Below are 15,443 nucleotides of genomic sequence, written 5' to 3'. Positions count from 1 at the left end.
GTTGAGAATGCCAGTAAGGCTCAAGGGGACTAGCGCCTTTCTCTTGTGGAGGCTGGATCTTTAGTCATTACACTCCCCCCAGCACAAACACACACGTCACCCCTCCCTCTGTTCTACATGTGGTTTTCATTGAAGAGCAGCGAGATTCAGAGTCCCTCTTCTCCGTCTGTATTCCATCTCTGTTCGTTATTCTTCCAAACGTGGTTTTCCCCACCATGGAATAAAAAGCCAAGAGCCTGTCCCTGAAAAAAGAAGAATCTACTACTGTGGGGTCATCGGGTTCTGGAATACACTCATTTTTCTGTTTTGGTACTGGATGAAGAAAATAAATTTGAGAATATATATTTTTTTTTTATGTGAGGTGAATGAACATATACACAAACAACAAGTTGTGTGAATGTAAAAAGTCCTGGCACCAAAAACAATGTAGTGAGCCATACAAATTACTAATCAATACACAGATAAGCATATTTACAAAAAAAGTATAATTTGGCATTTATAACATTTGCAGTCATGCATACCCAATGCAATTCAGTTGTGTAAAAGGCATGAGCTGCTCCAAAATGCTACAGCAAGACTTCTGGTGAAAATCAAAAACCAGAACCATATTTTTGTAATTTTAATTTTATCAGCCCTATGTTAAAATTAAGATCTTCTTCTTAAATATAATATAAATATAATATAAAGCATTTTAAAGTATTGTAGTCAACTCAGCCAAAAGATTTGAACAAGTCAATAAATGACAGCAGTGCTTTTTTCTATTTATTGTAATCATTCACCAACAGCATTTCTTATTGGCATGTTGCTTTGAATCCTGTCTGATGTTTTGACAGGACTGACATTTGGCAAAAAATAAAATATATCCTTCAGTCATTCAGCTTTCTGAAAACCTTTGCTAAGACATGCAGTGTAGCTATGGGACTGTAACTGTAGAATGATTGAGAATTTGTTTGTTTTTTATCATGCTTAATGGACGCCTGGTAACATACCACAAACCAAACATCAGCAGAGCAGTAAAGCCTGGGACCCATAAAAACACTGGAGGGAATCCATGTTAATGGGAGAAAGTCCAGTCTCTGCTGTAAGTGAGATTTGAATTAAATGGAAGAGCGGAGGATGGCATTACCCAGGGTAATAATACAGCATATCAATGCAGAAAAACAGATGTCCAATAACAATGTTATTTAAAAATGAGCAAGAATAAGTAAATGATTATGCGAATGCCAGCATGTATTGCAAGGACTTGTTGATTTTGTTAAGAGGAGTGATGTTTATGAAGTATGACAGCTGCTCAGAGGAAGGATCTCCTATAATGCTTCTTTGTGCATTTAGGATGCAACAGTCTGTCACTTAAAGAAGTCTCCAACAGCAACAGCATAATGCATGGACTGATGTTATTTTAGATAGAGTCCTTCTGTCTCTGACCACCCGCACTGGGTTGCTGGGATACTGGGATCTAATCAGAGCTGGCCATCCTGAGCTAACGGCTTCCTCTAAACTGCAAGCTGCTGAAACAACAAATAACACCATGATGCTTCTACAGAGTCAAAGAGGGTCTTTGGGGATGCCCCCTGTACTTCCAAAGACCTCATCCTCCTCAATAGGCAAAGTCTGCTCTGAACCTTCCTGTAAAGGTCAGGTGAACACCTAAGTACTCATAAGAGGCCACTGTCTCAGTGTCCACTTCCTGCATGTTCACCGGTGTCAGTGAGGTGGGTCTGTGCCTGTGGAAGTCCAGCACTAACTCCTTGTTTTTAGCTGCACTGATCGGAGGGCGGTTTCACTGGCACCAGTCCACAAAGTTCTGACTCTGTACTCTGAGTTATGAAGCAGACTATGGCAGAGTTATCAGAGGCTACTCATCAAACCTGTTAAAGAACAAGTTCATAGTGGTGTGTACGGTGACTGTGGGATAAAGAATCGGGAACAAGCAAAGGCAGAGAAGGGAACCAAATGCTGGAAGTTAAGGAAGAAAGAATGTGAGAGGACTTCAGAAATGGGATGATAAGATCTCTGGGTGGTAAGAGAGAGCTTTTAGGTGACTGGGCAGCAGGGATTAGAGAGACATGCAGGAAGGGACTTGATGTATCATTTGGATAGGAAACAAATAATAAGGAAATCTGGTGTTGGAATGGTAAAGTGAAAGAAGTTAACTGTAGGAAGAAGGTAGCACAGGCAAAACAGAAAGCTTATGATGAGTTATACAAGGGGCTAGGCACTGAAGGGCTCGGCATGATCAAACCGAACTGCTAACATCCCTTCTCATTGTCACAGCTGAATAACAAAAGTCTCATCATTTTGTTCTCAGCCTCATGTTGTCCGCCCCTTGTTGTGAATTTCTCACCTACCCCTTCCATTCTTATTTTCTGACAGCATGGAAAATAAAACAAGACTTTCCAGGTCATAGATCATTTTTTCCTCCTCCTCCAAGCCTCTGAACTCGTAATTGTCTATCCTCTGCCATGCTTGCTATGTTTACTGTAGTGTTACAAACCACACACATGACAGAACACCATGATGCATACTGCAGCATACTCCTTTGTTAAGTCCTTCTCTCCTTAAAGAAGGAGAAAAAGACTTGTATTTATTAGCAAGACAGAGGGATCAGTCTGAAGATGATGTGCAGCAGGTTATGTTTGTTAAAGATAGAAACAGTAATAGTGTTGTAACTAGCGAGGGGACTGTAGTAGGAAGATAAAAGGAATGCTATGAGGAGCTAATAAATGAAGAGAATGGAAGAGCATAGGTCGTAGAAACTGTGGACAGGAAGTGGGCAAAGATTAGTGAGGATAAAATTCAGAAAGCTTTGAGCAGCAGGGCCGCGCACAGACCTATGGAGGGTCAGGGGCTCAAATTTCTAAAAGGGGCACATTGAACAAAAACTCCATACAACAACATAGCAACAACCCATATTAATCAAGAATTTAATTGGATCCTACTATATCATTGCCATCATGCGGGGAAATGCAAAGCAAATCTAGTGTAATGGTTCACTAGAGGGACCCAGAAAATCAGCCACGACACAGGAGTGAGCAGAAAACTCTGATATTTATTAAAAGGCAGCTTAAACCGGGCACGCAGAATCGTCCGCTGCAGCACTGCGAAGGGGGGCGGAGAGGAGAGATCGGTGACTGGACAAATAGCAACAAAAGGATCTGTTACTGCGTGTGTGAAGGGAACACTAACCTGGCTTGGTGATCAGTAACTGAAGTGATCGGCTGAGGAACCAGGAGAAGCGCGGATGCTGCGCTGACGCAGAGCTCGGCAGGAAGTGCCTGGGGAGGGAAGCGCTGATGCAGGGCAGCATACAAACTAGTTAGGCAGCAGAAGAACCAAATCCAGATCCGAATCCTTAGTCAGACGGGCCGAGGTCATGCACGATCGGGGCTAAGGGTAGAATCCGTGGGAGTGGGCGAGAGCGGTGTAACTGAAACAGGCGTGGGTCGAGATCCAGAAGGGCGATAGTAACAGTCCGACAAGGGCAAGGCAAAAGGGGCAGGTCCGAGGAACAAAGCGTGGTCGTGGCTATGAGGGCGAGGTAAAAGTGCTGGAAAACTACTTGCTGAAAGCGTTCGATAATCTGGCAGTGTGGTTGCGACTGAGAGAGGCTTAAGAAGGGAGACAATCAGGAAGCAACGCAGGTGCGAGGAATAACGGAAATGAGGGGCGTGACTAGGATTGGCTCAAACAGAAAACAGTACAATGTGAACATCACAGTTAGTCTATATTTTCGCCAACAGGTATAAAGTTTCTGTTTCTGCTGCTGACAGTCCTGGAGGGCTGAGCTGATCTGAGACTGTAGCTGTTAAACAGACCAGAGGAGAGAAGGTCTCTGGTTATAAAGTTATGAAATAAGCTAATTTGCTGCCATTTTACTAATTAAGCCCTAATAATATCTATTTAACCTCTACAACAACCTGGCTGCAGACTGATTTATAGATCAAAAAACTCAAAGGGGTTTTTAACTCTATATAATAGTTTGATGTTAGCACCTCCAAGACCTAGAATTATAAGACTGGAATATCAAGGCAAAGAAAACTCAGTAGCTGCTGGTAGGGGCCATTCAGGGGCCTCCAGACATTCAGGGGCTTCCAGACATTCAGGGGCCTCCAGACACTCAGGGGCCCCTAGAAATGGTTTAATTGTAACACAGCCCATAGATCTAATCCTGTAGCATCATTTATAGAGAATAACAATGTTATTACATTTTATTTAATGCATTCAGCTGAGAAAAATAAATAGTACATTTAGAATTTAATTAGGAAGTTTACTTCGTAAAAGTTTAAAGAATCATCTTGATAGTTTGATTGTTGTGTTACCATGGCTACAATATGGTGTAATCCTTGTGTTTGGATTGGGTTTGTTCACAAATACATCACAGCAAATAACCAATAATGAGTGATTGATTTTAAACTCTGCCAATAAACCTGGTCTCCCTCTCACAGATTCACCTTATCTATATTTAAACATGTTAGGGATGCTGAGGTTCTTAGTAGGACGGGTTCCGGAGGGAGGGGAGTTCTGTCTAAGGCAGTGGTCCCCAACCGGTCTGCGGACCAATTGGTACCGGGCTGCGCAAGAAATAATGAACTACTTTCGGATCTTTTATTTTGAAATTCCTAAACCGGATTTTACCGTCTTGCCCGTCAAAATTGAAATTGAGCCAACTTGCAGCAGAATGAGTAATAAAACAACATCAGAGTACTGCGTGCAACCCCAGAAGTTTTCTCTGCAGCCGAAGCATTTCTGTGTTTAGGGGCGAGGCACGTTTTGTTCCACTATTGCAAGGACAATTATGAAAATAAAAATAGAAACAGTTTTTCTAACATCAACATCAGACCTACGTTTTTATTCACAAACCAGTGTATGAAAAAATTTTCTTGCCCATAATTAGACAGAGGACACAGATCTGCCCCTCCTCCAAACCATGGACCCGGTGTCTGAACAACATGGAGGCTCTGAGAGTCATTATTAGACTGAGGGCAGCCAGACTAGTTTATTTTTACTAAATTATTATATTTAGCTAAATATTATTGCTGAGGGGCACAAACAGGCCTTCTGACATACAGATTAAAAATAAAAATAAAAATTTTTTTTTGAAAAATAAAAACTCAAAAAGGGCAGGGGCTCAAGCCCCCTAGCCCCCCAGCCCCCCTCTGCACGTGCCTGTTGAGCAGGATGAAGAGGGGGAAGCTAGAGGTGCTGCTAGGCTGAACCACTGGCTGTTTTTTAAAGAAGCACCAGATCTCATTAACAAAATTTAAAATTCACTGAAAACCTGCATCATGTCACCAAAATATTATTAGAATTCCATATGGCTGCTAAAAAGCATTCAGCTTCTTTTGCATTTATTCAAAGGAAATGGCATGTGTGTTTATATGTTTGTTTATTTTTAGTAAACCCACTATGAATTCATAAAAAATAGCTAGGATCTGCACAAACATGATTCTGGGAGCAGCTCTTTTGTCATCTAGTTATTCTAAGGTTCTTTCATCAATCAGTGATTGATGAAAGAATCATCAATCATCCAATGCCTTGGAAAAATGGTATTTTTTCTGTTTCTTTAGCAGCAGAAAACTTGTTTTTTTCATACAATGAAGTAGAACATATTTTATGTAGCTTAAGTTATTAAAGTGGTCTGAAATGTTTGTCATTTTTAAAAACAGTGAGTATGATATTATTTTAAAAAAAATTATGACATAACTAAAATGTACATTGTATATTGCTGTTGTGTGAGAATGGAGCCGATGATAACCACATCCAGGAGAGGTCTCAACATTTAAATATCCGCTCATCTGTAGATAAACTTTGCTTTGATGTGTGTGATTTGCAGTTCTCAGGGAGTGTGAGGCATTATGACATGAAGGACGGCAGGGATTGGGGCGGGGCGGGGGGGCAGACAGTCAGAAAAAAACAAACTTCTCTTAGGCTTCTGTCAGGACCTTTAATTAATCCAGATTGATCATGGGGTTATGTGTTCAGCTGGAAGTCTGGAACTAAATGTTTGATGTTTGTCATACCTGAGCAGTACGCATAAAGGTGTGTGTCGGGTATTTTTCTCGTACTCAGCAATATCTTGTTGAGCTTTGTGCTGCCGTTCTCATGGTGGGATTTTAAAATGCATTTAATGCTTTTGATATACAGTAAGCACAGTTTGCTGTCATCCTCCACACACTGATATAAGCATCAGATTCTGCTGAACATCATAGTTCTAAGATTAGAAACTGGAGGATTGTAAAGTGGCTTTGCTCTTCTCGCTCCCACAGACTGAGTCGCTGCTTCTGCTGCTGAGTATCGATCCTAGGTGTACAAGAGACATGCAACGTTCAGGACTGCTTTGTGTTTAATTAGTTTTTTTTCCCAGCTCCATAACATTGTCTAAACAGCACAGACTTAAACATGAATTTTCTGTTTAAAGCTCTGAAGTTCCTCCAAAGCTCTAATTTTAAAAGAAGACTGGAAAACAGAACCCTACTTTTATTATTTTCGTAACGAGTCTCTGTGAAATGACAGTTTCCAAATATAACTCAGAGGCATCTCTGTGACATTCCTCCAAAGGCTACAAGGATAAAGTTAGCTTCTCAGGAAACATTAGAGCCCTGGAGTGTTTGAGGCCTCTGGCAAGTTGGAGGCAGAGCCCAAAGCACCATACAAGGAGTGGGAGCATGTCTGGAAATATGAGGGAATTCAAAGAAATCAAACTGAGAAATCAAAATGTTAAAGAACGTCAGGTGAGTTGATTATGTAGCATATCTGTGTAACCAGTATACTATATTTCTAGATAATTAAAAATAGATCATGACCAACAAAGTCAATGGGCTAGTTCTTAGAAGTCTAGATACGGCTCAGGAAAGAGTAGACAGACTAGAAGTTGCAGATGTGAGTGCCTTGTATTCACAGTGATTAATTATTTACATTACAATAGGAAAGGAAGAAAAATATTTAAATGGCCATATTAAAATAAAAGGAAATAATACACAAAGAAAACAAATTAAATTAACAAATAAAAAAAACAAATCAGTTCCACAGTTCCAGTAACAAGCCACACCATTCAGTTCATAAAACTCCTGAAAACTGAACTGAGGCGGTTCAACAGGGTCAGGTGAGTTTAGAGCGCCTGTTACAGTTCATATGCTGACAAAAGTCAGATCAGAGTGGAAACAATTTTGTTCATGGGCTGCAGGAAGCCTCCCACCAGCCTGGTGGGGAAACCAAATCTTAACACCACAGGTGAAATCCTTTAGGCTCTTGGACCTGATTCTTCAGCTCGCCATCGAACCTGGCCTGTACAATAAAGCAGGACCAGTCTCAAATATATATATAATAAACATTCCAGTGTGCACACAAAAAATATAATCGGCACTCATTGCACTATGAATAATCCTAATCAATGCATTTCCAAGTACAAATTTTCTAGATAAATCTTATTCATAAAAAGTCAATAAATATGCTCCATACAAACAACAAACAATGCAAAAATCATCTAGATAAGCAAATACTTTTAATATTTAAGGCATCTCGTTGTTCTTCAATTTGTTTGTTCAGAGTCACAATAGAGCATCCGAATTGATATCAACTAACGCCAAGTCTTCATAAAATGACTCACCAATTCCGCAGTTCATAAGGCATACAAGCGGTTTTGTGTTTCTCTTATCCCTCAGCTTACGACCGGAGACTCCTAAAGTTAGTACAATTTTATCAGCATCATACAAGATTAAAGAAAAACAGAATGTTGCGCTTAACCGACCTGCAGCTCTGCTCTCCCAAGCTTGTTCTAATCCTCCATGCTTTTTGCTCCAGCTAATGGGCTCTTTGCACCTGCCGCTCTGACGTCACATCCGCATGCGCAAATACGGCTCATTTTTTTCCTTTTGAGTGACCATGACCGCAAGGAAAGATAAACTCGTATTTCAAAGGCAATTTAAGCAATACCATGAACTAGTGATGGTGAGATGAAGCCTCATGAGGCATTGAACCACTTGAGCCAAATGGTTCGAGAAAGGGTTCATTTCTTGAGGCTTCATGTGCACACGAAACCACCTACTGGCCAGGTGTATAATCACAGCCAGCTGTATCTTAACACGTGTGATGCATTGAATTTTTGTCTATTATGGCTCTTGGGAATAACTTCACAAAAGGTGTAGGACGAAATCATTTGTCTACATAAATTATGTATACACATATGTGTATAATAAAATATTGTTTGAATGTATCCTCTGTGTGTAATTATTCCCAAAATAGTAGTGTCATGTGATATGTCATGTTGTGTAATAAAGTTTTTCTGTGACTCTAGAAAAATGGCATGGGCTTAATCAGGCAGAGGACAGTGAAAGTGCTTGTGGAACTAGGGAGGGGGTAGTGAATAGGCTAATGCTTGTGTAACTTGGATGATTTCATGCATTTTTATTAAGAAACAACAATTTCTCCACAGTTTTTGGTTTCAAACGATTTCTCTTTTTTGACACTACATGGATGAGGTGTTATTATTGTACCCCAACTCCTTGGAGCACAATAAACACCTCACCTTTACAGAACATAAGAAACAGTAAAAAATACAGTTCCTCATAAGCAAACGTAATGCATCTGCAAATGTTCAGTTCACCTTACCTTGTTAGGGCTTATCAAGTCAAAATCGAAAGAGGAGGGGAAATCCTCCTCTTTCTCGCCGGCTCCATCCTTTTCCTATCCTGTCCTCGCGCTCCTAAATCTATCTATCTATCTATCTATCTATCTATCTATCTATCTATCTATCTATCTATCTATCTATCTATCTATCTATCTATCTATCTATCTCTCTCTCTCTCCCTCCTAAACTCTCCAAACACCAAACTAACTGTCTCAAACTAAATAACCACTATCCAAACGCTGCTATCCAAACTATCTAAACTCTATCCACTCTCTCAACTGACCGCAACTCGCCTACAACAGCCCACATTTTGAATGGAGCCTGTGGGGTTTCTAAAGCTGTCAAACCCCGCGCCAACATCTGAGCCACTTCCCGAAGCAGTCACGTGATACAGCCGGGCAGCGAGGCTTCGGACGTCATCGTTTTCGGCTCCTCCCCTAAATGAAGCAAGCCTCGATACGCGCTTTACGGAAACGCCCCCTCCATTACTCGACACACGCCTCGAAGCCTCGGCACAACACGTAACATCACTACCATGAACACTGTTGTGTTCCACGGTGCACAGCGTCTTCTAAATATAACAGTCGTTTAAGTTTTTATGGATTTCCAAGCGATCCTGACTTACAAAGACGATGGCTTGTCAATATTCGTCGCGACAACTTCAAGCTAACATCGCATAGCAAAGTTTGCAGCCTTCACTTCCCTCCGGATCAGTTTCATCAGCCTAAAACTCCTGGCGGGAGAAGAATGGTTAAAAAAAGGAGCCGTCCCTGTGTTATTTCAATGGAACAACTTCTGTGTTCAGCCTGGAAGAGCCAGTGTATGGGAAAGAGTGAGCAGACCAGAGCCGGACAGCGGCGCAACTGATCCGCCTGTGGAATGCACGTATGCAGATCACGATTATTGCTCTGTCCCAGAACCAGCTGGCCTGGACATGGTAATAAATGAAAACCAGAAATTAAAAGAAGAAATAAAAGCCCTAACAAGCCAGATCGAAGAACTGAAAATCCATTCTACCTTCGGATTACAAAGGTTCGCAGCGTCTGATGATGACATCCGATTTTACACGAGGTAAGCATCCACACCGCAACAAACCTTTTTCTTTTTAAAATTTGTGTTACTCGCCCCACCTCTGGTTTCTTAATTAAATATGTCTGATCTCAAAAATACAATAAACAAAAATTATGGGGCCTCTCGTGCTTCCTCATGCTTCGGAAGCAAAAAGCCCGAACCGTAATCTCCCCGTTACTTGGTCTCTGTTTGACACTAACGACAAAAAACACACATTAAAGCAATAAACTTAAAAATGAATACAAAATAACGTAAGAACATTGTCCGTTAGAAAGAATAAGAATGTTTAGATATTTAAATAGTACAATTGTATTAGTAAAATGTCCGAGAATATTGCCTATTAGCATAAGCTAAAGCTAATGTTAGCCACGAAGTTTAAAGAACTTTAAAGTAAGACTCACCTTCATATCCATGAATGTACGACGATATGTACATCTTAAAACCTTTTTCCAGTTTGCTTGATGGAGCTTTAGATCCCGCCTTATAAATACGATGTACATTGTTAATTGTTAGCTTTGGCAAGCCCTGCAAACACCGACTGTAAAATGACATCTTTAATAGACCGGACAAAAATGAGCCGCTTTTCCCCGAACGCGGAAGCTGAAGTGCAAAGAGCCCATATACCCAACAAATGAGCTGACGGTGGTACATGTGACTCAGACGCTCAACAATGATTGGCTGTTTAGTAAATCTCGCGAGAATTGCAGTTATATAATCAACTACCGCGAGATTGTGGTGGGCAATAGTAGCGAACCAAAAAAAAATGGAACTCAACATTTCACTTGGGTTACAATTAGTTAAAGACAAAAGGAAAAATCATTTTCATCTCCCTATAAAATCATTTTTTGGGGGGTGGGAGTTTTTTTTCTTTTTGCTTTAGTTGGTTCCAGTATACTGGATAATACGTTAGACACACTGTTTTATCTCAGTTTAAGCTTACACCTAAAACAAACAACAAAAATACTGATAGTAAACTACAATTTTACCCATGAACACATAAAGCTTATTAATGTCTTTTTCTACACTCCTGAAATGGTTTACAATAGAAATGTCCTTTATTGTCCCAGACTGGGGAAGTTCACGTGCAACAGGAGCATCAAGTTATGTCACAAAGTGTTGAAAAGATAAAACAAACAAGATTAGTAATGCTACTAACAATAATATAGCCGACAGTACTAGATTTTAATATAAAAAATACCTGTAGTTAAATATGAAGATATTTATATTATGAATAAATCTGAACCTGTCATAATTGACTAAGTTAAGGTGTTAAAACAGGTTATTATAAAATGGAAAATGATTATCATTTCCTAAAGACTCTTTCAGTGGCATTAAAATAGGATTATATAACTACAGTACATTGAAAGAAGATTTGCTGCTCTAAATGCACTTTTGAGACTTCCATATTTATACAAAAGAGCTGAAAGGCACCATATAAATCTGGACAGCAGTGATGTGGAGCACTAATGGAAAGGCAGACTGGAACTGAATTTCTAACACAAATAAGCTTTAATAGTTTGATTGCATAATAAAGCTTTGGCTGTTGGATTATTTATTACACATTGTACCTCCTTTGTATTCAGCTGAAGAAGCTTGTCCATTTTTAAACTGACACTTACTGGACAGTTTAAAGAGTTTCACTTACTTCACATCAAAACATGTCACAGATGTAAACTTCATGGGCTTAGTTCAACATTAATTTGACTGAGCTTATGTGGGTAACTACTTATTTATTTAATTTCCAGCAAAGTAGGACAGTCCTGTAGTAGGTCTGTTTTTAATCGTTGCTACTTCACTTCTCCATCCATCCATCTTTGGTCTATACCTGCTGCATCAGGAAGGCGGAGCCTTTCTCCAGAGCTGATTGGACGAGAGGCCTGGCCCACCCTGGACAGATCACCAGGACAACAAAGGACAACACAAAAACAACCAGGGCAAACATCCATGCACAAACACACTCTTTGTAACATGCATGGGGAGAACATGCAGCTCCATGCAGAAAAACATTCAGGACTGCCCCCCTCCATTTATGGTATTTCAAAGTAAAACATTAATAAAAAGACAAAACATACCAGGTATCTTCTTCCACATTTGATTTTATTATATGAAGTGTTTGATTTTTTGTGTTTTACTGTTGTGTATAGAACCAAAGACGCAACGTTTCTGTGGTGAACCTGAACCTCCACTCTCTTCCCCTCCCTCCCTCCAGACTACAACAAAAGTGCAAAATCTCCCTCTCAGTCACTGATACATCATATGTCTTGCAGAAAGACTCCCCCGAGTCACGCTAACCCTTAGTGATGAACATTAGTCGCCGGCTCCGACCGGCACATAAGACACGTGGAGTTCATGTAAACAGAAAGACGAGCAGCAGCGAACAATTAGGAGGACTCAAACATCTTCTTCCTGTCGGCCTTGTCCTCAATGTTCTTACGCCAGTCACCCACTGCTTCTGCTGGCTGTGGAGCACAAAAACATCTTTTTCTAATTGCAATATACATGTCTACGAAAGCATCACAGACATAAGAACAGTGATAATAGTTTTTTGTGTAGAGTGAAATTTTGATAAAAACTTGTGTCTCACCTCCTCTTTGACCTCCTTCTTGACCTGCTTCAGGTTGGCCCTCAGGTCCATGTTGACCGTGTGTTTGGAGCCCAGCAGAGCCTTCAGCATGGCGTCGGCGGACATACGCACCTTCTTCAGGGCGGGCTTCTTCACTCCAACCAGATCCACCACTTTGATTTTTAGTTCTTCAATCTACGAGCAAATATGACACTTGATCTTTCTGCCGTTTAGACCTTTTGTCGTGTTTTTGTGGTCACATGTGACCCACCTCTTTGTCTGCCTTTTGGACTTTGGCCTCAATGTCGTACCTTTCCTCATCTATCTTATCTATGGCAGCATGGATCTTCTTGCAGAGCTCCTGTTGACACAAAATCAGAATAATATATAACATAATAACAACAACATTTTTTTTTACCTGGACTGTTTTATATCAAATCTAATGAAAAATAAAAACTCTTGTCATGAAGGAAGATCTGCGGCAGAGCTCATGTTAGGGTGTGGACCTGCTTACTTCTATTGATTTCTACAACATTGCAACCACCTCTTTAGTTTGTGTTCTAACTAATCCTACAACCTTTATAAGCACTGTAACTTTTATAAGTACTATATTTTATGTGGTTCCATGTCTTAAAATGGAGCCATATTATAAATTCAGCATGCTTGTACAACATGTAACTAGGATAATTGATTGTGTTCATCTGTCAAATTCTGATTTGTTAGTGAATGTAGATGGAAAAACAGAAAAAACTAGTAAGAAATGGGCTGGCAAAGATTTTGTTGTAGAAACTGGATATCCGTGCTCTGTCATTCCACCAACATGTTGCCATGATTCATAGTTACATCTACTTATGGAAACTCTAAGTCCACTACCTCTAGGCTTTTGTTGTTCAGAGGTCAGAATCTGAACTTACTTAAACATGAACAATCAAGAAACCTTTGCGGTACATCTAAGAATCTTTTTGAAATCAACTTAAAGTGTCACTGCTTCTCTCAGCTGTCTACCTTCAGCAAATGTTGCCCTTTTTTATTCTTCGATGGCTGGACTTACTTCCCTTCCCATATTTCCAGACCTATGGGAGTCTTAGGTCTGGAAATATCTTCATACAAATTTGTTTATGTTTGCGGCCGGTGACTCACCATGAGCGTAGCCTGATCTCCACTCGTGTCTGAAGGAGGACAGTTCTCAGCCATGTAGGCCTCTTTGGCCTCGGCTCTCTCCTTCTTTTCCTTCTCCAGCCAAGTCTGAGCAACCTGCAGAACCAGGCTCTGTAGAAGGAAACACCACCAAACACACAATCTAGTTTTATTTCTTCTGCCATCCTAATTTATCTAAATCTGTAAATTGAATTTGTCATGGGATACAGAAGACCAGTGTTGTATGGATAATTATTTTGTCTTTATTAATTAACTGTCTACAAGATGTTGATTTTCCAACTTCTGTAGCAGCAGGCTTGTGAGATGGGGTGTGGGCACCACGCGTGTGTGTGTGTTTGATACCTTTAGGTGGTGCCGACGGCTGGATGTCATCTTTTTCCTGTTTGGATAGATTTTTCATAGTCACAATGTCACTGTTGAGGAAAAACTGAAACTTTCCAAAATGCATTTTCTTGAAAAAGAAAAAAAAAACACCAAAAAAAACACAAAAACTGTGACATCTAATCAGTTTAACTTTTTGGGTAGAGACTGCAAACTGACAACAGTCACGAGAGAAGACTTTTAAACTTACTCTGACATCTTGATGGCGTTTGTAGTTCACAATCTGCATCAAAACACACATGAATTACAGGAAATTTATGAGTGCGTTTGACCTCTGCTGCTGGAGCCAAAACATCAGCTGTCAGAGATCAGCATGACGGACACTGATGCACAGCAGAATTTGTAACGTAATGCGATCTGAGGCCGCAGCTGAGAAACAGCAACATAGACGGAACTAAACTGGGAAGGTCCAGCTCTAGTGTCACTTCTTTTTCAGACACCATCCGATCATGTGAAATCATTCTATACAGCAATGCCAGTCAGCCAAGGTCCAACATGTCGCTTTTATGTCCAATTAATGGATGGTCCATGATGATGAAAAGAAGACGTTTTACTGATCCAATGAGGTCACATTGCTTTTCTCTATCAGCATGTTGAGAAAAATGTTTTAAGTGAAAAGAACTAGTATTATTAGTATCATCCTTGTTATTATTTTTTAATGGGTAAAAGTACATTTTATTTCAAATTTAGCTGAATTATTCACCACAAAATGCATTATTTTTAGGAACATTAAGTAAACAGAATCTGAATTTCTACATTTGAATCTAAAAGCAAGAAAGATGTCCTGCAAAATGAATCAAATTTTCCTCATTGTCAACTAACAGGGTTGAAGGAAAATGTCATTGAGAAAAACATACACTTTGATGAACTTTGGCAATTTAACTAACCATTTCCAAAAAGCACAGACTTGTTTTAACGAAGGGATTATATAATTAAAAACATTATCTTTTGAAAAAAAAAAAGTCCTGATAGACAACCATCATTTAAAAGAAATACAAGTAGACCAGGTATAAAACGTTTAAGGCATACACTTCATCCTGCTGAGCTGCAAACTGATTTTGAAACACATTAATTTAAAAGATGTCGAAAGAAAGCTGCATGTGTCCTAGAAGCATGGCGAGAGAGAAGTTAGGGAGTCAAATTGGTCAAAGGTGAAGTAGCCTGAAATGATGTCACCTAAAGTCACCACTCTGCTTCACATTTCCTGGCTTCCTGTTTAAAGTAAAGGATGCTGCTCTCAAAAAGACTGGAGAAAGTAAAAAAAATGTTAGAGTTCTCACCTATTGAGAGAGAGGGAAGGAGGACAAGACACACTTGTTGGAAGAAAAGCAGACACTGCCAAAGCCACGGACAGAGAAAAATTAAATACGTATATATGGTGGCCTGAGATGCCTCAGCAGAATGCTGAGAGCCTCTTTATGGAAATGAATTTCAAAGTCAGACCAATGGCCCTGCGAGCTCCTGAAATACACCCAGCCCAGCCCCACTGAGAGCTGCCCCCGTCTTCCGACTGAGCTCATGGCTCCTTCCACCAAGTTTACTGTCAATGGATAACTAGACATTACTCACATAGAAACTTTGAGATATAAGAAGGGAAACTGTTGCTTCTTTGCAAGTGAGCAGAGTACAATAACTAACTGGCTA

At 40.0% G+C, this 15,443-nt stretch overlaps 1 protein-coding gene and 1 long non-coding RNA gene across 2 annotated transcripts; one reads left to right on the top strand and one right to left on the bottom strand.

The window, feature by feature from the left end:
- Positions 1-9,071: 9,071 nt before the first annotated feature.
- Positions 9,072-11,866, top strand: LOC111611465. Its single transcript, XR_002754062.1, has 2 exons — positions 9,072-9,697; positions 11,535-11,866. It is a non-coding gene; the product is annotated as an uncharacterized LOC111611465 (long non-coding RNA).
- Positions 11,781-15,182, bottom strand: LOC102225943 (troponin I, fast skeletal muscle-like). Its single transcript, XM_005816757.2, has 7 exons — positions 15,080-15,182; positions 13,990-14,022; positions 13,761-13,797; positions 13,401-13,529; positions 12,532-12,621; positions 12,282-12,455; positions 11,781-12,156 (listed from the first exon to the last, which is right to left on the bottom strand). Exons 2-7 carry the CDS (start codon positions 13,995-13,997, stop codon positions 12,079-12,081), a joined length of 516 nt encoding a protein of 171 aa, XP_005816814.1. The 5' UTR covers positions 13,998-14,022; positions 15,080-15,182; the 3' UTR covers positions 11,781-12,078.
- Positions 15,183-15,443: the final 261 nt, after the last annotated feature.

Source organism: Xiphophorus maculatus, chromosome 2, assembly GCF_002775205.1.
Source record: "Xiphophorus maculatus strain JP 163 A chromosome 2, X_maculatus-5.0-male, whole genome shotgun sequence".
Classification (NCBI taxonomy): domain Eukaryota; kingdom Metazoa; phylum Chordata; class Actinopteri; order Cyprinodontiformes; family Poeciliidae; genus Xiphophorus; species Xiphophorus maculatus.
The sequence above is the reverse complement of the archived record's forward strand: the minus strand, read 5'-3'. Positions and strand labels throughout refer to the sequence as shown.